General features: G+C 37.8%; 1 protein-coding gene across 17 annotated transcripts in view; it reads left to right on the top strand.

Annotated features, from left to right (window-relative positions):
* LOC107809406 (uncharacterized) overlaps positions 1-27,784 on the top strand; it is an 84,586-nt gene that overhangs the window by 17,031 nt on the left and 39,771 nt on the right. For 15 of the 17 annotated variants that reach the window (XM_075229620.1, XM_075229618.1, XM_075229617.1 and 12 more), the window contains 9 exons: positions 90-169; positions 2,338-2,487; positions 5,214-5,277; positions 10,497-10,598; positions 11,512-11,700; positions 14,382-14,509; positions 23,881-24,028; positions 26,365-26,463; positions 26,606-26,707. In XM_075229620.1, the coding sequence (XP_075085721.1) occupies positions 90-169; positions 2,338-2,487; positions 5,214-5,277; positions 10,497-10,598; positions 11,512-11,700; positions 14,382-14,509; positions 23,881-24,028; positions 26,365-26,463; positions 26,606-26,707 (1,062 nt within the window). Of the gene's footprint in view, positions 1-89; positions 170-2,337; positions 2,488-5,213; positions 5,278-10,496; positions 10,599-11,511; positions 11,701-14,381; positions 14,510-23,880; positions 24,029-26,364; positions 26,464-26,605; positions 26,708-27,784 lie in introns of those variants that run through there. The other 2 variants (XM_075229627.1, XM_075229631.1) reach the window with 2 other exon arrangements.

Below are 27,784 nucleotides of genomic sequence, written 5' to 3'. Positions count from 1 at the left end.
AGGATATTTCCTATCATTTTAAAGAATTTCATTTGTAATTCAGTATCACAGTAACATAGTTGTTGATCTCCTTTTTCATTGCACATTAGGATGTTTCTCTGGATGAGATTCAAATACAACAAATCTTGAGCATTTGTGACTATTTGCTGACATGTCAATTGAGAGAGAAGTAAGATGTCACCATTCGCCTCGTGTATTTTTTAGTTAATATCTGTTCGTTGAGGAGCTCAATAATTTTATCTTGAACTATTTCATTTTCACTCTTTGAATTAAGACATTTACTTTGTTTTTGTTATGTTTCCCTTTTCCATTTTTTATGATGAAGAATATTTCATTCATGAAAGAAGGATTGAGAACTAGATGTCAGCCTATTTACAATAGTTACATTGCTTTGCTATTTGTCTATCTTTCACTTTTCTAATTAATATCTAAGATTTGTACAATATTCCTTCCCTTGACCTTCATCTTTCTCAATGGAAGTTTTGATTGCAACAACTCAAAGCGGAATCTGAGATTGTTTAAGCCAAAGCACTCGATGTATTTTCATGATTACCCGAGCTGTTTAAATCTTGTTTATGGAGAATGAAAGAATCTTTATGCGAATAGAATGGTGTGCTAAGCTGTTGTATTACATTTTCAAACAGCTTTTGGGGAAGAAAGCATGTCTGGTTTATTGATATTCTCATCTCCATAATTACAAATGATATTGCAATAACAAAAAAGGGATAAAATCCCCAAGACATGTAAGTACACGCTAGAACTGAGCTATACAAAAATATTATTCTCCAGAAAGCTCAATAATACTCGGATGGTATAGAATTTGTGCTCCACAACAAAGAAAAGCAGCATGATGCTTGGCGCAGTATCCCCTCTATTAGTATTGAGCAGTGCTAACATGGACTGGAAAAAGGAAAAGTGACGTGCTATCATTTGAAAGTTAAGTGCAACTATTGGGTAAAGCATGCAGCTGCGTATATGTAGTTTTTTTGTTTCGGCTTTTGACGACATTGCCACATGTTTTTTCCCCCTCTATTTTTTGAGTTCGTACAGAGATAAATATCTCCACTAAGCTTTACTTCCTCTTATTTATGTGCAAGATATAGGAAGTAATGCTTCTCATAAGAGGTGCTTCTTAGCTTGTCGCACTCCTTAATGTTCCTTGTATTGCATGGCTTAGTATTGGAATATCAACACGTGGTTCTGCCCTAATCACATCCAATCATCAATGAATCCGGAAACCACTTGTATACAGTGGTTTTGCTCCAATGTACCAATGAATACATTTTCAAATATCTGCTTCCAAATCCTCCCAAAATTGCCTCTTGACCTCCTGGTCCAATCCTACCTGGGGCCGTACGCGCTAACCACGTTTACAGTAAACCCTCCAACTACAAGCTTAATACTCATCAACCTATCGTTTACCCTCCTAACCTCGACCACTAACTCCCTGAGTTCCCTGTCAACTAAAATACCTTCCCTATTCTTGTCCCCAACGCGTCTTGAGTACCACAATTTATACCCGTCTACCACAATTTCTCTGAAAAAGTTCCTTTGTTGTTCTAACCCACACTAGCTTGTCCTCTTGTTCAGCAGTTCCCCTTAAAATCTGTAGAAGACTGAAGAATTCAGTCACCTGCGCACTTTCCAGTCACTCAGATATCTCTAAAGGTGAGATCCCAGCTCTGTTGACTCCAAATTTCAGCTAAAGTTGCATCAGGTTGTTGTACTAAGCTGAAAATATCTGGAAAGATCTCTTTGAGAGGGCCATTCCCAATCAAGTCATCATTCCAAAAGGAAGTCTTCAAGCCATTTCCAACTTTAATGCTGATGTTACTTGCAAAATCTTGACAAAGGGTTCTAATTGATTTCCATACACTCACTCCATAAGAATTGGTAACAGATCTTGTGCACCACTGCCCTTCTGTCCCCTTTTTGTCATTTATCACCTTTCTCCACAAAGCTTGGTCTTCAAAGGGAATCCCATTAAATCAATAGAGTCCTGTTGTGCTTTCTCAGGTTTCTAATTCCCTAGCCCCCTTCCTTCTTACTGCATGTGAGTGACTATCTACGGTAGCATCTCTACTCCTTATTACCTTGCCAAATGAAATTCCTCCTCAGTGCATCAATTCTCATTGGCATGCCATAAAGAGACGTTATATATGTAGGAAGAGCATTCAGACCACTATTAACCAGGACAACACCCCCCCCGCAAAAAAAAATATTATATAGAATTGCCTTTCCACCTAATCTTTTTACTATTTGAGTAAACATCCATCAGAAAATCGTTTACCCTTTCTAAATTTTTTGATGTTCGGTTTTGTTGTCCTTGCATTGTAGGTACGGACGGTTTCGTCCTTGGTGGAGTCCTTTAGGTAAAAAGCTTAAAGGCTGGCAAATAGCATGGTGGCAGTATGCACAGCAATCTGTTTTACTGGACGTTCAACAGAGGTTGATGAGAACTTCTTGGAAGTACCTTGGAGAGAGGCTGTAACTTCCCCCCCAACCAATATGGGAAAATCATGTAACTTCCCCCCCAACCAATATGGGAAAATCATTAGGAGCTCTTTCTTTGTTGTTTTGTTCATTAGATATCAGTCTAATACAGTCAATTATTTGGCATTTCAATTCTTCATACTCGTTTAAGTTTCATGTTCATTTGCACTTCGTCAGGGTTGAAATTGAAATTCACGCTACTGATTATTTAAAAAGAAAACTTATTTACCAGCTGATGAAATTTTGATGATATTTGATACCTTGGCCCGTCTTTTCGTCTTGGCATACCATGTGCTACCCCGTGTTGGATGGAACTTGTGGGATGGAATTGGACAAGGTTAAGGAAGAAGGCCAGGTTTGTATAATAGATTATTATTCAAGTAGTTGTGGAAGCCATAATACAGGTGAAATATGGCATGCCGACTACTTGGTGCACTGACCATTTCCTTTATCTTCTTTCGCCCTGTATCCTCTATCTTCTGTGACTGATATGGACACAGTTAAGGAAAATAATTCGTAGTAAAGACAAGATACACTTGGAGTCTTGGACCATAAAAACCCGTGCTCAAAATATTTTGATTTTCGAGCACAGGTTTGTCGGTAAAAAAAATTAAATGGATTCAAGTAGAGTTTCACCATCATTATGGGAATGTACAAGCGGTAGAAAAATTATGTCAATCCATTGAAATATGGTATGCTACAAGTGAATATTTTGCGACAAGAAATGAATACAAGTGAATATTTGCGACAAGAAATGAATCCTAATTTTAGGATGATTGACCCTTTTAATCCAGTTCATATAATGTCTTTCTCGGGAGCTAGAGGAAATGCGTCTCGGGTACATCAATTAGTAGGTATATTTTGGTGTTTTTCATAAGAAGTTTTAAAGTGGGTAGAGGATGGGGGGTGTCTTTCATAAAGATACATATTTGTAGTTTCTCTACTTTTTGGTATACCACTTGTATAGGGGATATTTTTCCTCCCTTTATTCAGTGAAGTTATCTTTTACTTGATAAAAAAGGATGAAGTTTTGAAGTGGAAAATGGTAGAAAGGTAATAATTTTATGATATGCTCTTCAATGTAAAACTGGTGAATGGGAGATAACTTTTAGGAGGGATTACCTAGATTTGGAGATGGATAGTAAGGTTCAGCTCCTCAGCAAACTGGAAGGGAGCAGACTGTATAAAATCCTACATACATCTGACTAGTAAATCTTTGGCTTTCAAAGATCATTGAAAAAGAGTGCCTAAGAAGGTGGCATAGGAGGGATTACCATGATTTGGAGATTGATAGTATGGTTCAGCTCCTCAGCAAATCTGGAAGGGAGCTAACTGTATAAAATTCTACCTACATCTGACACCCCTACTACTCTTTGGCCGAAGATCATTGGAAAAGAGTGCCTAAGAAGGTGGCATATTTTACCATGATTTCAACTTTGAGATATATCTTTACATAACACAATTTAAGTGCTTGTTGTGTAAAAAGGAAAGGAAGCAGTTTTGATGCAGCTGTACCAATGTACAGCTTAAAATATACATGTTCATATTTTTTGGCGTTATGGAGTAACATGATAGATGTATATGGGTTGACATTTTTAGAGTTATTAGCTCACTATAGGATTTCAGGGAAATCTTTATATGGTCTTGGGCAATCCTCACCTCATGAGCTAGCTTTTGGGGTGTTGGGTTAGGCCCAAGGTACATTTCTTTATCATGGTATTAGAGCCACCCCACCCAATTCTTGTTTCACCCGATGTTGGACCCCCATCTTATATTGTCCACGCTCCAGATGTCTAGTCCTGGGCTTGCGGGGGGAGGGGAGGGGTGTTGAGTCCAACATCGGTCATTAAAGGATAGGAAGGTCTCTTTATATGATCTTGGGCAATTCTCATCCATGAGCGAGCTTTTAGGGTTGAGTTAGGCCCAAGGTCCATTTCTTTATCATGTACATACTCAGTATTCTCTTGGTGCGCTTTATCTTGTGAAAGAATAAGAAAAGAGGGCACTTCTTTTTTCCAGTCCGGGAGCTGATGTAGTGCAGAGGGAGGAAAAAAGTTACTGTTGAATGTGTTACTGTTTATGCTGCACTCTGATCTTTAGCTACTTTCTTTTACTTGGTAATTTTAGAGTCTTATTATTGCTGTTATCTGATTAGTTTCTTAGTTCTTAGGGTTTGTTCCTAGTTGTTTTGACTTCTCTTATTTTGTTTTAATAAGCTTTTGATTGAGAAAATTGGGGATCTTACCTTGTTTAGGGCTATAGCTCTAGATTCTTCTCTTATGGATACAATTAAGGAGCATGCAACCTTTATTATTGAAGATATTTTGCTTTTAGGCTTTCATGTTTTTTCCTCAATAAGCATTAGGTTAGCTTAAAAGGATTTTCCATGATTTCCCTTTAAAGAGCTAGTTGCTTTGAAGTGATTTGGAGTAAAACTGCTTCCTGCAACGCCTTTGCTTCATCAATATAGCAGTCCCATTTACTAATGTAGTGTGCCGACTATAAAGAAAATGGATTGGCCCTAACTCAACCCAAAAGTTAGATCATGAAATGAGAATTGTCTTAAATCATACAAGAAGACAACAACTCATTCCCTTACTAACGTAGGACACTCGACACCAATTATTCATAAATGATGAGACATTTGGCTTTTCCCTTTTAACCATATGTTAAAATTTGATACAGTTTTGGAAGTAATTGTACTTAATTTTTCATGCTAGAAATCGCCGCCGGAAGTATGTGAACTTGTACAAGATAAAACTGAAATGCCTTCGACAAGATCAGGTTAGTGACTTCCAATCTAGTTGCCTATCAGTTTCTTTTTTGTTTTTTCTCTTTTGATATACCCGTGCTATGCTAATTCCTTTAATGTTTAAATTTCTCCCATTAAAGGGGAAATTCATTAGGAGAGAGATTAAGAAATCCAGAGAATTCTATGAGTGAAAAGAGTTGAAGAACAAGGAATATCTCATATACTCCCATGGAAATGTGCCAAAATAATTGTATGTCTGATTGCTTTTGTGGTGTTTGTATCCCACATATTCCATGTTCTGCATTTTCAGCCTTTTGTGAATGCATTTGCACTTCTTCATCACGATAAAAACTGGCATTGTTTTTCCTGCAATTATAGACCAACACCTGACATAAAAATCTCATTCTTCTACTATTCAGGATTAACATGAGCTTAGCTGTGAACCTTGTGTCCCCTAATGAAACGAATAATACAACAATACTTGAGAATGTCTGGAAAAAGGATACTGGAGAAATTTTTCAAGATGGGAAATGTATCTTAAATCTCTCATGGCGACGAGGAAACGGTTAGCATGGACCCAGAATGCTCTCCTGGATCCTCCATACTAAGTAGGCGTTTGGCCTTTTTTTTTTCAAAAACAAAAATATGTGTTTGTTTTTAGAATTAATCTTGTTTTTGGGAGATTTTGAAAACCAAAACTTCAAATCCCAAATATAGCTTAAGACCTATTTTTGGGCCAAATCATGACAATTTGGGACTTTTTAGTTGAACAAACAAAAAAAAACGACTTTTTAACATGTCAAAACTTGCCCCAAAATTCATGTCCAAACACATTTTCAATTTCAAATCAAACTTCACCCAAATCAGCTTTTTCATAAAATATTTGGGAATCTATGTCCAAACGGGTCCTAAGTAAATTAGCCTATAGTTGAATTTGGAAGGCGAGAAAAAAGTCAACTAGAATTTCTTACTCTTCTGATATGTTTCCACAACCATTTGATAGAACTGTTGTTACTCACCAACAAAAATATCATTGTGCTCTATTTGTGTTCAAGTTAAAAAGTTTCTTATTTTCCCTACCAACCACATGCCTAGGAATGCCATTGGGAGCTTAAAATAAATCAAAAGATATCTGGAATGGGGTAATAGAGAGATGTGAGAAGATACTAACAAGGTGGAAGACCCAATACTTCTCCTTTGGCTGGAAAACTTATTCTGATAAACAGTGTATTGGATGCGTTGCTTACTTATATGATGTCTTTATTAGTGTTGAAAAGAGAACTGATGGCTTGAGACTCCTATTTCTCTCCCCCCAAACTATCCACATGAGAGCTAACGGGGCAAACTTCCACGCCTTTTTCTTTCTTCTTCTACGGAAACCGGCCTAGCTATATAGCATTTCCTTTACAATGCTTGGCATCACCCATTGAACACCAAAAAAGTTCATGATCACCCTCCACAAAGCCGAGGACACAGGGCAATGCAACAAAAGATGATCAACTTCTTCCCCTGAGCTTTTACACATATAGCACCAACTAACAAGTGTAATTCCTCTCTTTCGAAGATTTTCAACAGTCAAGATCACTCCCCTTACTGTCAACTATGCAAAAAGGCACACTTTCCTAGGTGCTCTAGGAATCCAAATCGGTAAGTGTGGGAAAAAGGCTTTCTCTCCCACCAACAAATTCTGGTAGAAGGACTTGACTGTGAACAAACCATCACTCCTCAACGCCTATCTCCATGAGTCACTATTTGACTGGGGCCTGGTTTGCATGTATAGCAACTCCATCAAACTTTGGAACTCCCGTATCTCCCAATCTTGTAGGTTCCATCTGAATGTGAGATCCCATGCTACTTCCCCTTCATGCTCCTTGCGAATCTGGTGAACCATCAACTCTTTTTGATTCGAAGCTCTGAATACATGAGGGAATGGAGTCCTCAATGCATCCTCCCCACACCGCTTATGATTCCAAAAGCTGATTCTCCTTCCATCCCCAGCCCTAAAACTGTCATTGCCACTGGAGACTTCCCAAACCTTCATAATGCTCCTCCACGTACCACACTCAAAAGGACCTGTAATGGGCATTGTCCTCCACCCTCCTTCCATAGAGCCATACTTCTCTACTACAACCTCCATCCATAAAGCGCGATCCTCCAACCCCAAATCTCCATAACCACTTTCCCAACAAAGCTCTATTGAACACCCTAAGGGGTCGTTTGGTAGGATGTATAAGAATAATACTGAATAAGGTGTTAGTAATGCGGGACTAGTAATGCAAAGATTAGTTATGCTGGTATTATTTCTTATAATCGTTTGGTGTGGTGTATTAAAAATGACATGCATTATATAATTTCTAAAAAAATATTTTGTTTACAAAAATACCCTCCACATTCTTTAGCTTTGAGGGACTTCAAGGGCAATTTTTTCTTTAACCATGCTTTTGCATGTATTAATAGTCTTGGTATTGCTAATACCATGATTTGCTATATATTAGTTATGCATAAGATAATACTAAATATGGTGTATAACTAATACTTGTATTCGTTATACATAGGTTGAAAAAGTGTACCAAACAAAAGATTAATAATACCAAAGCTAATACATGTATTATTTTCTCTAATACATGCTACCAAACGGCCCCTAAGATCTTCCACTCCAAGTCCACGCCATTTCCTTGGTGTTGTAATGGTCTGCCAATTTACCAAGTGGATCTTTCTAGTGCCATCCGCCGCATCTCATATCCTTTTACCAAGTGGATCTTTCTAGTGCCAATCCGCCGCATCCGTCAAAGGATATGCTCTTCCATTTCTTTCTTTCTTTCTTTCTTTCCACATAGATCACATGAGCGCAAGTGGAATTGCCTTCCATACTCTCCCTTTCCTCCTAAAATATTGCCCGAAAGCATTTTGGTAACATTTTTCAATTACCTGCCATACTCTTCTTTTCCTCCTAAAATATTATTCGAAAAACATTTGGTAACAACTAGCGGCATCTCCCATTTAATCCCAAACATTTTGCAATGCTGCAGTAGTGATTGACAATCTGTCTTGCTCTTTTGCACATAAAGAACCAACTTATGCATATTATTCCTGTTTTTCTCGGATTTTTGGCAGTTAAAGAATGGCACTTTGTTTGGTGCTCTGAGTACTTAAACCAAGTCGTGTGAAAATTTCTTTAGAAATCGACTATTGCTCCTACTTTTAGTTTTGCGTTTTATAGAGCTCACCCCACCATTCACTACTCCTCTATAGAGCCACTCCTATGTCACCATCCCTTTTGATCTGAAATTGTGGAGGAAAAACTCTTCTTAGATCATGCATCTTTGGTCTCCCTTAAGAAAACTTAACAACAAGAGCATACTGCAAATTTTCTTCCTGAATGTAGGCATCCAAATCTACATATTCAAGCATGATAGTTGGTTCTCCATGAACGAAAGCCACAGGTTATTAAGTTCAACGGTGCACAAGCAGCAGTAGATTATGTTGGCTTGAGTAAAGAAGCATATGTAGGCTGTTATTTTGGTGATTTTTCTCCTACTGGAGGCTGGTGATCAACCATGGGCGCCATTCTCCTTAAAATAGTTATTGGCATTGCCAGAGAGGAGAGAGCGTTTAGGTTTAGGATCTTTTTCCTGCTTCTTTATAACCAAGAATTCACTGTTTTCAATTTTGAAACTAGGTGTATACTGGGTCCATCCTTCTTCCTTTCTCTACTTAAATACAAGACTTGGTTGAGAGCAAGATTCGAACTCGTGATGTGCGTATACCATACATTTCGCGCCATTGAACCAGAACCCTAGGGCAACCTCATATCCTTTTATTTGTGAACGAAAAGTACTATCGCAGAAGTTACCATCTCTGAAAATGATAGCACTAAAAAAATGGCCATTGTGATTGATTAACAACTTCATCTTTGACGTGTTTTTCTAAACTTAGGCCAACATCTGTAATCCTCAAAAGTTCTTTGGCTAAAAAGAGGCTCATAAACCCATAAGTGTACGAGTATCCCGATTAAATTCACCATCGAACACTAAATCCTCTTTAGACCGATATGCAAGTACCGTAGGACTAGTGACCGAGTATTAGGGAAAGATCTCCCTTCCATTTATTCACCTTAGTCAATATTCGATCAACTTTCACATTAATGAAAATCCGATGATCAATAGAGTTTCTTCTGATCAGGTCAACCTTTATGCAGACAACTTAGCTTCCATCGAGCTCACCCAACAATCAAAGGCATGTAACTGGAAAATGAATTCTTCTCTCAGTCCCCTCCTTTCAAATAAAAAAGAGCACTTCTTTGCCAACACACGTCTGGTGACATTCGTTTCGAGAGATAAAGACCAAGCAGCTACCTCCCTATACGATCTTGTTGACCTCCCTATATGATCTTGTTGAATCCATACAATAAAAATACGATAATTTGATTGGATATGTTTCACTTTGAATATAAGCTGTCATTTCCGGTAAACGGATCATGTTGGAAATGGTGGTCTATCTTTAAATCCTCTTTGTTATTACTTGCTCTTAGTTGATAGAAGCTAGAGAAGTGGGGAAGCATCTCTATCTAGAATCTAGCCATTGCTATCTTGTCCATGAATTAGAAATTAAAAATTGCATCTTTACATCTAAATCAATATTAAAATGGTTTTTAACTTGATTATATGGTATTACTTCGCATACCTGAGCTAATTATAATTTGCCTTTCCAAAAAATTTCCATATAAATGCTGTTTTTACATTGCATCATTTCTTGTAATTTTTCATCTTTTACACCGACTTTACTAAAATGGATGTTAATGTGATGTATAATTGGAACTTGCACGGTGAGCAAGTTTTGCAAAAAAATCGCTTCTTTTTTGGTTCTGAATGAACTTGGAGAATTACGGTTCTACGGCGAAACCATGGATTTTGAGTTTACACTCTTTTCCTTTGAAAACAAGGCAAGAGAGTAAGATCATTTGAACCTACTTTTATAAACCTCTTGAAGAAATCTATTACAGCAGGTGTGAAGACAACCGGTCTAGGCTGAATACCTAATGACTTTTCAATTTTGGCACAAAGTTTTAGGGGCAGACAGTGTAAACCTGAGAATAATCTTTTCTTTTTCCCCCACTTGTCTCTTCTGGTGCCACTTCATGGTTATAGATTGTTTTGGAAATACTGAAAAATTCTTCTGTTCTGGGATGCCCATTGCACAGTTTCATTGAACTTGAATTTTGATCACTGTTCGTCTTTACTTTGTATCTCAGGTGATTGATGTGGATGTTCTTCATATGCTTGAGGAAATAGAGAAAAAATCTGAAGTAGATGACATCCTAAATTACAGGTCTGTTGCTGAACGTGAGTTACAGGTATGTATGCAGTTGAAAGAACTAGTCATTATTGCCAAAACTGTGTTGCATTGCAATTCCTTCCACAATTAAAAGAATAAATTAGCTGATATGATTATAATTAATTGGTGCATAAATGCTTCACTGGAGATCTTGATCATTGAATGTATGCATGGTATGAACAAAAAACAACCAAGTCACTTTTTTTTTTTTTTTTTTTTTGAAATGGTGACAGAATCAACCTTCACACTTTAATGTTCTTTTTCTTTTTCTTTTTTTTTTTTTGGGGGGGGGGGGGTCTGAAATTGGTGCTACTTTTTTTGCTTCCCCCCCCCCCCAAAACCCCCTTTTTTTTTAGTGTTCTGACATAATCTATCTATTAGTAGTACATTTTTTTCTTCTGGGGTTTTTTGGGGGGGGTGGTGGGGGAGGTCTGCAGCTTTTTTTATCAACTTTTTTGCATTTCTATTCTTCTTTTTCGTGAAATAATAACTCCCGTTTATACACACATGCCACTATGTAGGATTATTCTGGGTATGTTGTTGTTGTATACACACATGCGCATACACACATAAATATATAAAAAGTTTTGTTGCTGGGCTACACTGTTTTCTTTATATGGCAATAGAATTAACCGAGTCACTTTGATATCCTACTTTTCCTTTTCTTTTCTTTTTTTTTGGGGGATAGAGGAATTAGGGCATTTCTTAAGCTTTTTAACTCTCTTTGCATAAACAAAATAGTCATATGTTACATTTCTTGGTGATTTCATCTGTCCACACGCTCAACAATTTGGATCACTCATTCCTTACACTCATTCACATCTGGTATACTTAAATTCCTTGTTAGAATATTTCATTTTTTTAGTTTAATTTTCCCTTATATACATATGCTCACACATAAATATAAAAACTTTTTGTTTCTGGGTTTACAGGATATGTTGCTGAATTCATCTTCTAGTGATGTAAGCAACAGTGTCAATACTGTTAAACCTCTGGAAGATGAGCATCTACCCAACAAGCCTCGTGGATGGTTGAATTGGCTATCACGCGGCATGCTTGGGGCTGGAGGAACTGATGATTCTAGCCAATTTTCTGGTGTTATTTCAGATGATGTGGTCAAGGTGTGCCTTAATGGTTCCCCTTTCCTTTACTTCCATGTATCTGCATTGCATATAATAAAATTTATTTTTATTAAATTGATTAGTAATGAAAGGTAAATTATATTTGTTTCACAAGTTGAAGAAACAGAAATATGTTTATCGCATTCATGAAACAGAAAACGGGAGCAGCAATTTTTGATTTTCATTTTTTTGGGTTGACGAATGTGTGGGATTCGAAGAAGTGGTAGTAGAGTGTAGGAGTGGAGGTACAATCACACTTTGAGAGAAAAGAGATTGTAAATGTGAGGAGGTTCACAAAGGGGAGTTTGGTGGGTTTTATCCAGAGTTTATGGCCTAAAATGGAGAAAAGGGGATGGCCTATGACATAAGCTAGACGCTATATGGAGATTATTGGGAGGACTATGAGTAGTTTGTCCGGATTTTAGTATTGCCAAACACATTAATGAAATGATTCTTAGTGCCGGATCCGTTAATTACATGAAGGAGTTCACTGATTTTAGACAAGAGAAGGAATGGTGGACCCCCCTCCATTGGCGGAGATTCACTTGCGCGAAGGATAACAATTCAAATATTGCATCAAGGAACTACAGATTCTTGTACTCGTCAAAGTGGGATAATAACATCAAATTCATCATACTATCAATATTCCCCAAGATCTTATATGATCGTTGTCCAGTATTACTATAATGTGGACAACAGGAAAGAGGCAGCTCTTACCTCAAATTTGAGAACATAATCTAGTGAAGCAGTGATAGGATTCTTACCACATCAATGGCATACCTAATTTCATTTTAGCTAGAAAGTTGACAATGTTGAAAAAGAACTTAAAAGAATGGAAATAACAAGATTGGAATTTAATAGAATGGAAGTAAGTAGAGAATTAACAAAAGAAGAATTATCTTAAAGAATATAGCTAAGCCATGGGTTATGCAAGGTGGCAAAAATGTAAAGAAATTTCTTGGAGGCAAAAATTAAGGTGTTTGCGGCTAAGATACGGTTTAGAAGATGCCCAATATTCACAGAAAATACACAACCCCATTGGCAAACATAAATCTTAAGGCAGGACATGGAAGACACCCTTGTAGTCAAAGAGCACATTCTGCATTTTTTTTTTTCTGAATCTGTATAAGGAGCCCGAGACATGGAGACCAACTTTAAACGTTTCAAATCTTCCATGGATATCAGAAGAGGAAAGTTTTTGGGTCTAAAGACCTTTTATTGAAGAAGAGGCAGCTGAGATACTTAAATCATGTGCAGGTGTAAGGCACCTGGAGTGGATAGCTTCTCCGTGGCCTTTTACCAAGGAAGAATAGACAAACTGGATATATTTCTGCATATTTACTGTTGAATTCTCTATAATCATAAATGGCTCAAGAGAAGGTTTGCTTCTAGCATAGAGAGGATTGAGATAAGGAGATCCTTTATCTAATTATCTCCTACCAGATAGACCGGGCGACGTACTGAAATATGTAACATATGGAAAGTGGTTAATGTGCTTTAAAGCAGGCAATGGTAACTTGTATGTTTCATCAATCTCACATTTTACGTATGCGGATGACACACTGATTCTATGTCAGGCTGACGAGAACCAACTCATGCATTTAAAATTGATTTCGCAGTTGTTGGGGCTCTTTCTAGACTCAATATAAACTTTGCAAAGAGCAACATCTTTGCAGTCAATAAGGTACAACGATGCAAAGGTTGGCTGAGACGTCAGGCTGTAGGATCGATATTTTGCTAGCAAACTATCTCGGTTGCTAACTGGGAGCAAGGTAAAAGTCAAATGGAATCTGGCAAATCATCCTGGACAACTGTGAAAAGAGGTTACCCAACTGGAAAAGACAGTACCTATCTTTGGTGGCAAATTGGTGTTGATCAATAGCATTTTAGACTGAATTCCAATTTACACCATGTCAATAATTCCAATTCCAAAGAAAATGGACAAACACTGGACATACAAGAAATGACTCCTTTAGAGAGGTAACAGAGGAATGAGACAATTTCATCTGTATACATGGAACATTGTTACAAGAAACATGGTGCATAGGGAGATGGAAGTCAGGGACTTGAGAGCACACAACAGAAGTTTATTTCTCAAGTGACATTGGAGATTTGATTTACATGCAATAGCCCTCTGAAAAACAGTTGTTACTACAAAATATGGAATTGGAAATAGGTGGTGCACAAACTCTAGTTTTGGAATTCAGGGGAACAACTTATCAGGGCAGATAAACTTTGGAAATTTTAGATATAAAAATCAAGATGAATGTTGGTGATTGCAACAAATCCTCCTCTGAGCATGAATGAAGATTGGGGCAATCACCCCTCAAAGAACAATTTCCAGATTTCTACAGCTTCTCACACGACTCTCTTACAACCGTAGGTCAATGCATCTTCGTTTGTCCAATTTTATATGATCGAGGATGCAAATTAAAATCCACATTTCTAAGTAAAATACTAATGGATATTCCAAATACAAAATATTCCAGATTTCTACAGCTTCTCACAATCTGCATGATCGTCCATCCAACTTAAGAGCCGCATTTCTAAGTAGAACACAAATGGATGTTTCAAATAGAAAAACTTGGATAACATCTGTTGTTGGCATTTATGTTAGTTATGCTATAGTTAATAATGCATTTTTATTTATTATTAACATTGTTGACATTCTGTACTAACAGGATATATATGAAGCGACAAAGTTCCAGCCTGTGCTGCCACCAAATGATGATGCTCCTGCAGACAATAAAATCTATTTCTCTTCATTGAAGTTCAGCATTAAACAAATTTCTGCTACTATACGGAGCATGTATGGTGGCATGTCCCTATCTTTAGGACAAACTTATGTGACACCGAATTCGAAATTTTTCCTTTTCTGGTCATTAGGGTTCAAAATTTAAGTTGCTTCTGATTTTGAATCTATACTCAAGTTTTCTATATCCTTTCTCCTAACCGATTCCTTTTTCCTATATTTTTTAAAGATTTAGCTTCCCTCAAAAGCCGAACTTGGTGACCTACTTTAAATTGGAATAGACAAGCAATGAAGAAAGTTTATCAATCTGCTTTCGTTTTAGATACCAGCTTGTTCTAGACACCTATAGCTCTGTGCTTGAAGTGTTGCCATAATCTCACAGATAGTTCACGTAAGAGGCTAATTGGGCTGAAGTTCCTTGCTTCATTTGTGTCACGACCCAAACCGATGGGCCGCGACGGGCACCCGGTACCTTACTCAACCGAGTACCAACATAATGTATCTTTTCGTATCATACTATCATAGATAACTGAGCCGGAGAGGCTGCCGTGAGATAGGTAGAATACAACATGTAATGCCAACTTATACATAAGACATATGGGCTTCTAAGATCAAAATAACCACTCGTACACTGAACATAGGCCGACAAGGCCATACAATCTTTTACGTACATGACATCTGTCTACAAGCCTCTAAGAATACATAATTGTCATAAAGGTCGGGACAGAGTCCCGCCATACCAAACAATACATGTCTAAATCATACTGACCAAACAAGCAACTCCGGAGCAAATGGGGTGCACCAATATCTTCTGCTGAGCTGATCGCCTACTTGGAGGACTCTCGACCTGTCTATCGAGACCTGCGGGCATGAAACGCAGCGTCCCCAGGCAAAGGGACGTCAGTACAAATAATGTACCGAGTATGTAAGGAATGAAAATCAGTAAATAATAGACATGAGAGAAACATGGAGTAAAATACTCGACATGTAAGTCTGAATAGCTTTGTGAATCATTTAATATTATAATGCCATGCATATGTGTATAAATGTCATACCATGCATAGGTATATGCGTGCATAACATCATCAAACCTCCGAGGACATCCCATGATGAATATGTGACTAATGTGGGAAAATCATCAACGTATACCAGCTGATCAGGTGGTGGTGCGTATATAACGCTGTAACCTTTTCCCATATCTCATATACATATAATATATGCGTATATAACGCCATCTGGTCATGGGTCAATGTATATGTATAAATGCATGAAATGCATAAAAAATACGTTAATAAGATTTCTCGGAATGTCATAAAACTAATATGCCTGTCGGATAAATTTTATCAAATACGTATTTTTCTGAGACCCATGAACAGAAGATATAATAATAATTCACATGGGGAATCAAGAATATAGACACCCCTAATATTTCTATGAATAGTCATTTATGGAAATTATGCATTTGCTCGTTTCGTTCGTGTCGTATAGATCTTGCCAAAAAGAAAGAAGGGATAGCCTTAACATACCTGAACCGATTCGCTTAGAATTTGCAATTTACGCTTTACAGAATCAACAACCAACATTATCTAATTTTGGTATGGAATTGTTATGCCCTTTGAAGAACTCACGTTTATGAAGAACTCACGTTCTTAAGACTTAAATGGGCTCTCTGTCCTTAGATGAATATGTGACTAATGACTCATGTTCCTAAGACTTAAAAATGGATCTCTTTCATTAAATGAATAATGTGACTCACGTTATAAGACTTGCCAAATTCTCACATCTCTTAATCTTGCCACATATATTAATGACTTAAGAGTCATACATGGGGATTGGGGGTGCTGCCACGTGGGGGGAGGGTTAGTCTTATCCAACCATTCCTTAATTAAATAGTTAATCTCCCATTAACCAATTATCCACATAATTAAGAATTATCCCAAATTACTTAAAATACTACTTATTTTTAACACACCTTATACACCTTACTATCATGGCCATGTAGTACCTTGTATGGCACTAGTCCATAAATACCGGGTATTATAGCTCGGACCGTATTTTATTTCAAAATGTCACACTTTGACAAAATTCATTTTCTTCGATTTGCTTACCCTCTCACATTCACGAATTTACTCATCACTTGTTTGAAATAGCATAATGCTTATAATCTCAAGATAATCTCATTCCCGAACTTATGTCGATTAACTTACGACGAAATTTTAACGTACGAAATTGCGGGATGTAACATCACATTTTTCGAGCTTCCATCAATTTACTTATAGCGTATTTTCACGTACGAAAACATGAGGTGTAACATTATTCCCCCCTTTGGAACATTATTCCCCCCTTGGAACATTCGTCCTCGAATGTTGACGGATGCATTTATCATTTTCATAGTTTATGTCTTCCGAATACTTTATTACTCCCCTTGTTATTTAGACGACTGTTTTGTGAATAATTCCAAAGGCCAGGGCATTCCCCCCTTTAGGCCTCTTTCTCACACCACAGTCTGTGGTCGGAATTATTCCAATCTCGTTACTCTTGCTACCTTCTGCCATGCAGCCTGTAGGACTTTTTCCTTGCATGTGCTCCTATGCGACTCTTCCCTTCAGCTTTTAGCTAATCTTTAGGCCTCACTTTGGGAACATGTACAGAACTTGATAAGATGTCCCTCTGGGCATCTATAGGTGTATTGAAGTTCTTCGGTCGGTACTTTGTCGTACTTACGAATATTGCCATATCTCATTTCGTACTTTGTAACTTTTATCCATCCATTGTTGATTTACCTCAATGTTGATCTACAATCTACCACTGATATCTTGAAATTTCTTACGTAAAACATTGCCACTAGGGCTTACGTTGCATCGAGGAATATTCGAAGTGATTTTCCTGATCCACTTAGCGGCGATACTGTACTTCAATAACCGTACTTTATAGCATCCCAATGTGACTCACTTACGTGGGTATTTTAATCCTGTACAATTCATGAAATCCCTTCAAATCATCACTCAATCGAAGGTCCAAACGTCATCCTTTATCTATCACAATCACACCCTTATTCTACTATCAGGGCAGCATTTCATCTCTTTTAAATTCTACTAGTCTTAGACTCTTTTGAGTTTTGTTCAGGCTATGCTGAGCTTTTTATAACTTTAAACCATCAGCTTTCTTGTTTACATGGGCTTAATCCTGAGGACTTATCCATTCTCGTCACCTTCTCACTCGCCCTTTCTTATCCTTATTCTTGTCTTCCTAAAACCTTGTCGCTTTATCATACTTTAGCTTGCGACCTACACATATTCGTTTATACTACTCGCAACCTTCCTTCAACTTGCTTGCACCACAGATTTCCTTGCGTTATTCTGGAACATCAAGCGAGACATCGCATCGTCTCTAACTCTTCTTCACTCTCTTAACTAGACTTCTCGATACCTAGAAACCATAGGCCGGAAGGTATGCCACTGAAGACGCTGCTATCATTCCTGAATACTGAATCCCAGCGACTCTAGCCTTCTATCTGAAGTATGGACTATTCACAACCTTCCTTTACCGTACTTACCTTAAAATCTCGCATCACATCTTTTATTCTTTCATAACCTTCCTTCCACATAGGTATAATTCACATCCACAACTTGAAGCTCTATTATAATACTTGCACCTTTGGTGCATACTCAATCCGGTGAGAGCTTCATATTGACTTCTTATGAGGCTGGTACTCTTCTGACTGGCTTTATCGTAGAGCCGTTATGGAATATGGCTATTGTACTATCTCTGTTGTACATCTGATATTTAAGAGTGATCCTGCAATGTTCTCAATCGCGAGGTCTATAATTTTCTGGGTCCAATAATCAGACTCCTGATTTACTTAGTTGATGTAACTCTTTAGTTTCCTCTTCCTTCTGATCAGCCTTCATGTAGGCTTAAGCTATCTTCCGATATGCGGCTCCTGGTATTAGTTATTACTTTAGCCTTTCATGGGCGCTATGGAATATCCATGACACAATCTTCTAACAAATCAATCCTTTGTTTATGCCCTGGGCTCAATTCTTTCTTTTAACTTATACCGGAGTCTTCTACGGCTGTATGATTGTCAACATATATACTGCATGGATAATACTCCGAAACCTTAAGTGCGTTCATAACGTAACTAACTCTGGATCATTGATCGAATGATTCCTTCCGTTCCTTCTCAGCTTCCTTTAAACATAAGCTATTACTTTTCCTGATCTTTCTGCCCCCTTGTTGCGTGCATACTTAGCTTATCTTAGTTCCCATGCATGCCGGAATTCCATACCACTCATATGATCTTGAATATCACTTTTGATTTTACTTCCCATTTATTAGTCACGGTAGGTGCCACTTTCTTATGGAGTACATACAATGTCGTTGTGAGACTGTTGTTATAAGACCATTCCTTCTTTAGGTCATTGAACTTAGGTTGGAGCCTTCTTCCTTATTTTCTTAGCAAATCTTTTGTTGTAGTACTTAGGGATACCTTCTGGCCCTAGTAAAGCTGCGAGCTTATTACATCGTATACCCAATGGAATTCTTGATGTTCGTACTCACCTATAAAATTCCTTAGTTACGTACCTCCACACTTATGTGCTTGTACGGTTGCTCCTGAACTGAAGTTTTGACTGTCTTCCCATAACACTCATACGGTATCTTTAACTATCCCAACTCTTATCTGAATATTTCTCAAGGTCACGATGTTATATCTGCGAGACTGAATTTCCCATGTTGGGGTTCGCTGTTTATCTTGCACGATCTATTGATTTATCTGTATCCTCTTTTCTAGCCATAACTAGGCTCTTCCTGAATCAACTACTAACTAATCGTTGGCCCATTCTCATATCAATATTCCGCGTAATCTTTCTTGGATTATTTCCTTTGTCTTAACTTAGGTCTCACACTGGCTCCTTATCTATTAATAACATCTCGGGTAGGAACCCTTACTTCCTCTCCTTGACGTCGTGCTTGCATAATGTTCTGGAATCATAGCATGTCTGTAGGATTTGAATGAGTGCAATCTTATCCCTTTCTCATTTTTTGTCGCATTCTTCCTTTACCATTCCATAGTTACTAGAACCACTTAATTCTGACTTAATGCCACATCACACCATATTCCCCTTTTAGGGGAGTACTAAGAATTGGAGCTACGACGATTTACGTATAGATGTTTTACCTTTTCATCTTTGGCATCTTTTCACATTATCGATGATCCTTACTCTCCTCGCGGTAATCCTTTTGTACCAAGGATAACGAAATTCCTCACTCGCGAGGGTGACACTTAGTGTAACTGGCACATGCAGTCCCTTAAGCTTAACTTTGCTCACCTTGCTTGCTTTAGGGAAGCGTCTTCCTGAATGACCTTTAAAGGGTATTCTTCTGTCCTTCATTCTATTATCGTCGGGACGCAATCTCTGAAATTCTCATGATGCCGACTATTACTCAGTCCCTAGTTCATGTTTAGTTTATCTTGGTTCATCAGTCCATGCTGATTTCTTATTACTCTGGGGTCTAACTTTTCCTTTTGGTAATCACGTTGGAGTCACGAACCTATTTCTCGAAATGAGGATATGACTTTATGGCCTATACTCTTTTGTTGTCTCAAGACCTGTCACCTCTCGTATCCTTCACTTGACTATAGACTCTGTAATACTGTCATCTTTTTGATCTACCGTTGTCATCCATGTATCACATCTTACTCATAATGCTTCATTAACTCTCTTCTTATTTCCCTGCCAACATCTCTGTCTATCACTTTTTTCTGAAAACTCGAACAAGACATTCTTTTGCTTTTTAGCTCCCCTTGCTCCATCTACCGGCTCTTCGGGTTGCCTAACATTCTTTCTCTACTAGGGACGGGAGACACACTAAGGTAATATTTATCCCTTCAAGGCTTCCAGTGCCTATCTTCTGATTTTTTTTTTCATGCTAATATTCACATCTAATTGTAATATTCTAGAGTGCACCATCTAGGTGCCTCACAAGGAGATCTATTAGCACCTTTGTAATATCCTTCGGAAATGTCAACTAACACAAACAATCCATTTACCATTTTGGGTTACTCTAACCCCAGCCGGATCCTAATATCCTGTCCTTTTCTTAAACTACACATGTTAGCCCCCAATAGGGTATAACTAAGATGGGTGTGGCCAATTCTACATACATCTGTTACTGTTGAAGGTAAGTCACAATGCTTATATTTTTCTGCCGGAGCTGAAAATACCGATAATCTTCATTAACCGGGTACCTCGTACCCTTCTCATCTTGCTCCTTTTACTTGTTGAAACTTGTATCTATCTTCTGAATCTCTCATTGCCTTTTACCATAGAGGTGGATAGATATTCTTGCCTTAAGGTTCCTTATCAAGAAGCTTACACGTAAGGTACACACATGTTGTGCTGAATACCTCACATTTATCCATCATAGGAATGATGCAAACTCGAGTTCCTCTAACTCAACTCTTCCACAGCTATATCTCTTACCAACCATCTTTCTGGATGTAGGTATTGTCGTATTATGAATAAGATAGAGTTTAGGAAATTGAGTTCTTACAACTGAGCTCTACCACACGATCTAGAGTAAGAAGAAAAAGTGACAGTCCTAAATGCCCTGTAGCCTCCTGCTTATAAGTGTGGTGCACAACACACCCATAAACAAGACTCTACTAGACACGGCTTGTAGACTCCCTAGGACAGAACTGCTCTGATATCACTTTTGTCACGACCCAAACCGATGGGCCGCGACGGGCATCCGGTACCTTACTCAGTCGAGTACCAACATAACGTATCTTTTCGTATCATACTATCATAGATAACTGAGCCGGAGAGGTTGCCGTGAGATATGTAGAATACAACATGTAATACCAACTTATACATAAGACATATGGGCCTCTAAGACCAAAATAACCACTCGTACACTGAACATAGGCCGACAAGGCCATATAATCTTTTACGTACATGACATCTGTCTACAGGCCTCTAAGAATACATAATTGTCATAAAGGTCAGGACAGAGCCCCGCCATACCAAACAATACACATCTAAATCATACTGACCAAACAAGCAACTCCGGAGAAAATGGAGTGCACCAACATCTTCCGCTGAGCTGATCGCCTACTTGGAGGACTCTCGACCTGTCTATCGAGACCTGCGGGCATGAAACGCAGCGTCCCCAGGCAAAAGAGACGTCAGTACAAATAATATACCGAGTATGTAAGGAATGAAAATCAGTAAATAATAGACATGAGAGAAACATGGAGTAAAATACTCGACATGTAAGTCTGAATAGCTTTGTGAATCATTTAATATTATAATGCCATGCATATGTGTATAAATGTCATACCATGCATAGGTATATGCGTGCATAACATCATCAAACCTCCGAGGACATCCCATGATGAATATGTGACTAATGACTCTCTGTTCTTAAGACTTAAATGGGCTCTCTGTCCTTGGATGAATATGTGACTAATGACTCATGTTCCTAAGACTTAAAAATGGATCTCTTTCATTAAATGAATAATGTGACTCACGTTATAAGACTTGCCAAATTCTCACATCTCTTAATCTTGCCACATATATTAATGACTTAAGAGTCATACATGGGGATTGGGGGTGCTGCCACGTGGGGGGAGGGTTAGTCTTATCCAACCATTCCTTAATTAAATAGTTAATCTCCCATTAACCAATTATCCACATAATTAAGAATTATCCCAAATTACTTAAAATACTACTTATTTTTAACACACCTTATACACCTTACTATCATGGCCATGTAGTACCTTGTATGGCACTAGTCCATAAATACCGGGTATTATAGCTCGGACCGTATTTTATTTCAAAATGTCACACTTTGACAAAATTTATTTTCTTCGATTTGCTTACCCTCTCACCTTCACGAATTTACTCATCACTTGTTTGAAATAGCATAATGCTTATAATCTCAAGATAATCACATTCCCGAACTTATGTCGATTAACTTACGACGAAACTTTAACGTACGAAAATGCGGGATGTAACATCACATTTTTCGAGCTTCCATCAATTTACTTATGGCGTATTTTCACGTACGAAAACATGGGGTATAACAATTTGCCACCTCTTCCTTCTGATCATAGCAAACTTTCATATGAAGCTGATTTCTGAAATCTTACTTTGCCACCTCTTTTTTTTATGCCACCTCAAAGCAACAAAGAGGTATTGAAGGTCTTTTCATAAGAATGGTGAGTTAGTAGGTAATAGCTTGACGCAGGTGTTTTTTAACCACGTGCCACCTCCTTCCGAGAAAAGTCCATGTTGAAACCATGTGGCATAGTGCTTTGACACCACCAGAGCTACACATCATCTATTTCTAATCAGCCTCTTGATATTCTTCGATGAAATTGGATTCTGCAATTTATTATCTTTTGCTCCAGTTATTATCTTTATCAGAAAGAATTCTGTAAAAGCCCAAAATTGTTTCCTCAATTTGGTCCTTTCCATGAGCTTCTATTCCACTGATGGTGATCTTTTAGAGAAGTTATCTCTATTTCTTACTTCTGTATTTGATGGAACAAGAAGTTTGTATTGGTATTTCCTTTAAGCCAGATTACTCTAGATTCTTCTCCATCTAATTTTTTGGGATATTGCTGTAACTGCAAGTATCTGTCGTTGGATTCTCGTGTTTCAAAAAATTTTCTTCATTTAACACCTCAATTTATACCTTGTTATCAAGTCCCCCCAATTCCTCTATCAGCTTGCCTAATTTCACCCTGACCTCCCATAACCTCTGCTTCTTTTTCTAGATCTCTTAATTTAAGTTTCCTGTTTAATTGCTTTGCTATTGTTTTTGTCTTATTTTACTTTTGTTTGCCCCAGCAGAATCTCCTTTGCTCTTAGCTCATATGGAGCATCCCATTAGTTTTTTTTTTCTTTTTATGCTCGATGAGCATAAGTTTCTTTTTTATTTATTTATTAATTTCTCGTGTTTCAAAGATTTTTCTTCATTTAGCACCTCAATTTCTACTTTGTTATCAAGTACCCCCAATTCCTCTATCAGCTTGCCTATTTCCACCTCAACTTCCTATAACCTCTGTGGTTCTTTTTTCAAGATCTCTTTAAGTTTTGTCCTGTTTAATTTCTTTCTTATTGTTTTTGTCTTGTTTTACTTTTCATTTGCCGCAGAAGAGTCTCCTTTACTCTTAGCTCATATGCAGCATCACTTTATATTTTTAAAAATTTCTGGGAGAATATATCAGTTTGAGCTGCACAGATTGTAGATATGCATGTGATGTCTTTGGTTTTATTGAACAACGTCAAAGACTATTCATACATATACTATATGCGTGTTTATGTCTTTCATGATCCTTGGGCTGATACCTAATTTATGTTTATTGTTTTATATTAAGGTGAACTTACAAGTTGCTATTCTGCCTTATCTTCTAGGAAGCTGGGTTATGCCATTGCCAACATGGTACTTAAGGGGATTTTTGTTGGGTGTGAGACTTGGGAAGAGGGTGCTGTTATCATTGCTGAAATAAACTCGGCTGAGATGCTCAATCCATTCAACAAACAAGTCGTTTTACGAACAAGGGTTAGTCTCTATTAAGGAATTTAGTATTCTAAGTGGCATGTCCAGATTCACATCAAGAAGATTACTATCTTGATAACAATTTAAATGTTTTCTTTCTGATACTTTCTTAGTGCTCCGTTTTTGGCTTTGGCTCATAAATTTAGAACAACTTATCAACTAGGTGGTTAGTTAGTTGCTGCTATGCTGGTGTCACGACCCAAGTCCGGGGCACGTATTGTCCGCTTTGGCCCAATAAACCTCACAGATTAATCCCTGGACTACGCCATTCTCGAGCCCCAAGAGCGCCCGTACCATGTGAACTTGTGTTGTGCCTTATAAGCTCTTCACTTTCCTTGTTCATTCTGATGTTGAATTCGCCTAAAGTGACATGTGCACCCCTTCTTCAGAAGCTTGCCAGCCTAGAAGCTTGCCCGTCCTGCTTGACCTCCCCTCGTCAGTCCGCCCTGCATCATAAGTGTCACATTCACCCCCCTTGGGACTCAGCATCCTCGTTGAGGTTTGCCCCACCATCGTACTGTGAGAGATTCAACTTAGATACCGGTATATATTTGTCACGACCTAGGTCCATGGCACGTATTGTCCGCTTTGGTCCAATAGACCTCATAGATTTGTCCCTAGGCGTACGCCATCATCGAGTCCTAAAAATGCGCGTACCATGTGAACTTATGTTGTGCCTTATAAAGCTCTTCACTTTCCTCTCCCATTCCGATGTGAGATCACTTAAGGTGGCATGTGCTCGCCTTCTTCAGAAGCTTGCCAGCCTAGAAGCCTAGAAGCCTAGAAGCCTGCCAGCCTTGCTTGATCCGCCCTCATCAGCTTGCCCTCCATCATATGCATCATAGTTGGATTATATTTGTGCACACACTTTTATTTTCTATTTGACTTGCATATTATTTTGACCTAATGAAAACATTTTGGCTGGTAACAATAAACTACTAAAGCATTGAAGAAGCTGAGAACAATCGATTCCTTTCAAAATCCTAACCTCAAAGTCTTATGCATTTATTTCAATTCTTAAGTTATTGAACTAGTTATCTCGAGATACTTTGTATCTGGATATGTGAGCGTAGTGGATGCTTGGGTAGTTGGTTGGGTAGTGTATCCTAGCTTTATTGGGGAGCAGACACATTGATACAGTTGTGAGATACAAGATATGAAATCAAGAGAATGTGTTTTGCGCATAAGTGCTTCTATAGATGCATTATACATACAATTTATTCTTTTATAAAATATGATGTATTCAATGTTTGCCGAGTTAAATATTACTAACTCTAAGCTAACACTTCTCCTCAAGTGGGCAAATTTACAAAGCTTGGTACATATGTAACTCTGTCGCGCCCCAAAACTCGAGGGACGTGACCAGCAACCAATGCCTTATGCTTACTATCAAGCGAACAAACCTAACATGACATACTTAACATAGCCCATGCATGGATACAATTCATAAACATTTGAAGAATAACTTTCAATCATAAAGCATGGCCCATTTGCCTAAACATTTGAAATATCATAAAACAACATAATCTTTAAAATAGTCATTAAAACATGCCATGCGAGACTTTAAGTTACATGACAAAACATATACTAGATCCCACAACATGTATGGAGTGCCTAAGACATGACGAATGAAAGAAAAGTTCCGGACAACCCAGACTTCACCCAAAGAATAAAACTGACTAGCTTCTATGGGCAAAGCGAGGCTCACCAAAAGCAGCCGTGGGAGTGAGGGAGAGGGCCTAGCAAGTGGTAGCATTTTCCGAATATCAACAGCTGCATTCACATCTGCCCAAGCCTTGATGGACAGAGTTATCTGGTAGCTGTACTGGTGGGAGGTAGTAGGTATCCTGTGGAATTAGTCGAGGTGCGTGCGAGCTGACCAAAACACCACAATTATAAAAACATAAAGATTACCTTTGGAGGATTATGACCTTCGATTTTATTGGCTATGTTACAGTCTGACCATTGGATGTATGTCTTTGGGAGAATAAGGCCACGATATTATGTTGAATTGTCAGTCTTTCCTTACAATTGGTACGTGTTCACCAGTTCAATGTTATGTCCGGGTTGCATCTTTTTGCTGGTGCATTGTTTTGGAAAAAAAAATTATTTCCAGACACCCTTCTTTTTGGGGGACGTTTTAAATAATAGAACATGTATTTTTTTTCGTTTAGTTTTTATTAAACAGATATAGGTATCATGGTGCTTTCCTTGTCTCACCAGCAAGAAATGATGTTCTTTGTGATAGAATACCAACACCTCTTGCAACCAATTGAGCTTGCGTATGTTTGTAAACTGTTATTGCCTAAAATTCTCTAGTTAACCATCAATTCATTTAGGTAAATTCTGATGGAGGCAAGCCAAGTATTCATCAACCTTCTCTAAGTTTCCAACTTGACATGTCGCATCTTAAGCAGGCTGCTACTTTATCTGTGAAGGTACTATAATTTTCCTTGCTTTTTACAATATTTAGGTCAGTTACAAGCTTTTAACTATTGACACAACATTCTATCATGAGTTATTTAATTTTGAATGGGAGGTTTTTTCAAGGACTTACATCCTCTACGTTCGTGTAAACAGGCATCTATCCAGCCACTTCACATAACCTGTGATTTAGAATGTGTCAAGAATATTACGAGTCTTTCTTTCCTTTTGGAACACTCCTGTTCTCTGCAGGACATGGTAAAGTATTCGAGTTATTATGATTATTGTACTTAGAGATCCATAAAATTTGATACTCTTTGAGATCGCTTAATCCAGAGTCTGTCTTATTTCCACTTTAGCCTCCAGGTTAATCCACTGATAAACATAGTTACATTTTATTGTATTACGTACAAAAGGTAATACTGAAAACATGACATTCTGTTTGGTGGTGTTCGGTATCAATGTGTTGCATTCATTTAATAATTGATTTCTGATTGCCTTTAATATTTTTTGCATGAATATTTCTTATATAATGAATCATGCAATGGATGTCCTAATAGTGACAGAGAGCATCAAGTTACTAATGCAACAAGCATAGGAGCAGAGAAAAGATACATTAATAACTTGATGAATAAATACACCTATTAATAGTAGTCAAACACGCACCATATATCATATTTGTCGAAGCAGACAATATCTAACTAATAGACTTAACTTCTCGACTATAACTCTCAACACTGGGCAGGTCTGCCAAATGTCAGAGGCAGGGAAACTGATCAGTTCTTATTTTGAAAACGAAAAGTAGTGCAGCCAGAACACTTCATGAAAAGTTTGGTGATTAACAACTTTAAATCTTAATTTCTTATAAAACTAACGTTATAAGTTACATATCAGCATATCGCCAAATGCAAGTTAAGGTAACAAATTTGATTACTTTGAAATCAGAGTAAATAGTTGTCAGAACAGTACTGACGGAGCAGTTGGAGCAACTTATCGGAAGTTCATAGAATGTTGCTGAAAAAGGATAGTTTTCAAAATCACCCCAAAAAAAGTTGCAAAACATGACCAGAATAAGGCAAGGCCACCACAGAAGTTACAGGAAAGAGCCCCAGTACTTTTGGAACAGTCACCTTAAGGAAGTGCAGATTGGCATCAGATGATCACTAGAAAGAGGCACTGTGCCTTCGGAATTATCAATGGAAATGAAACATGTGCTGGCTGGACTAGTCACTAGTGCGAGAGAGTGTCATTGGAATGGTTACTTCAAAAAGACATAATGCCAGAACAGTCACCAGAAAGTAGAATACCTAAATTAGGAAAAGGGAGAAACTTTAG

Source organism: Nicotiana tabacum, chromosome 14 (assembly GCF_000715075.1).
Source record: "Nicotiana tabacum cultivar K326 chromosome 14, ASM71507v2, whole genome shotgun sequence".
Classification (NCBI taxonomy): Eukaryota; Viridiplantae; Streptophyta; class Magnoliopsida; order Solanales; family Solanaceae; genus Nicotiana; species Nicotiana tabacum.
The sequence above is the reverse complement of the archived record's forward strand: the minus strand, read 5'-3'. Positions and strand labels throughout refer to the sequence as shown.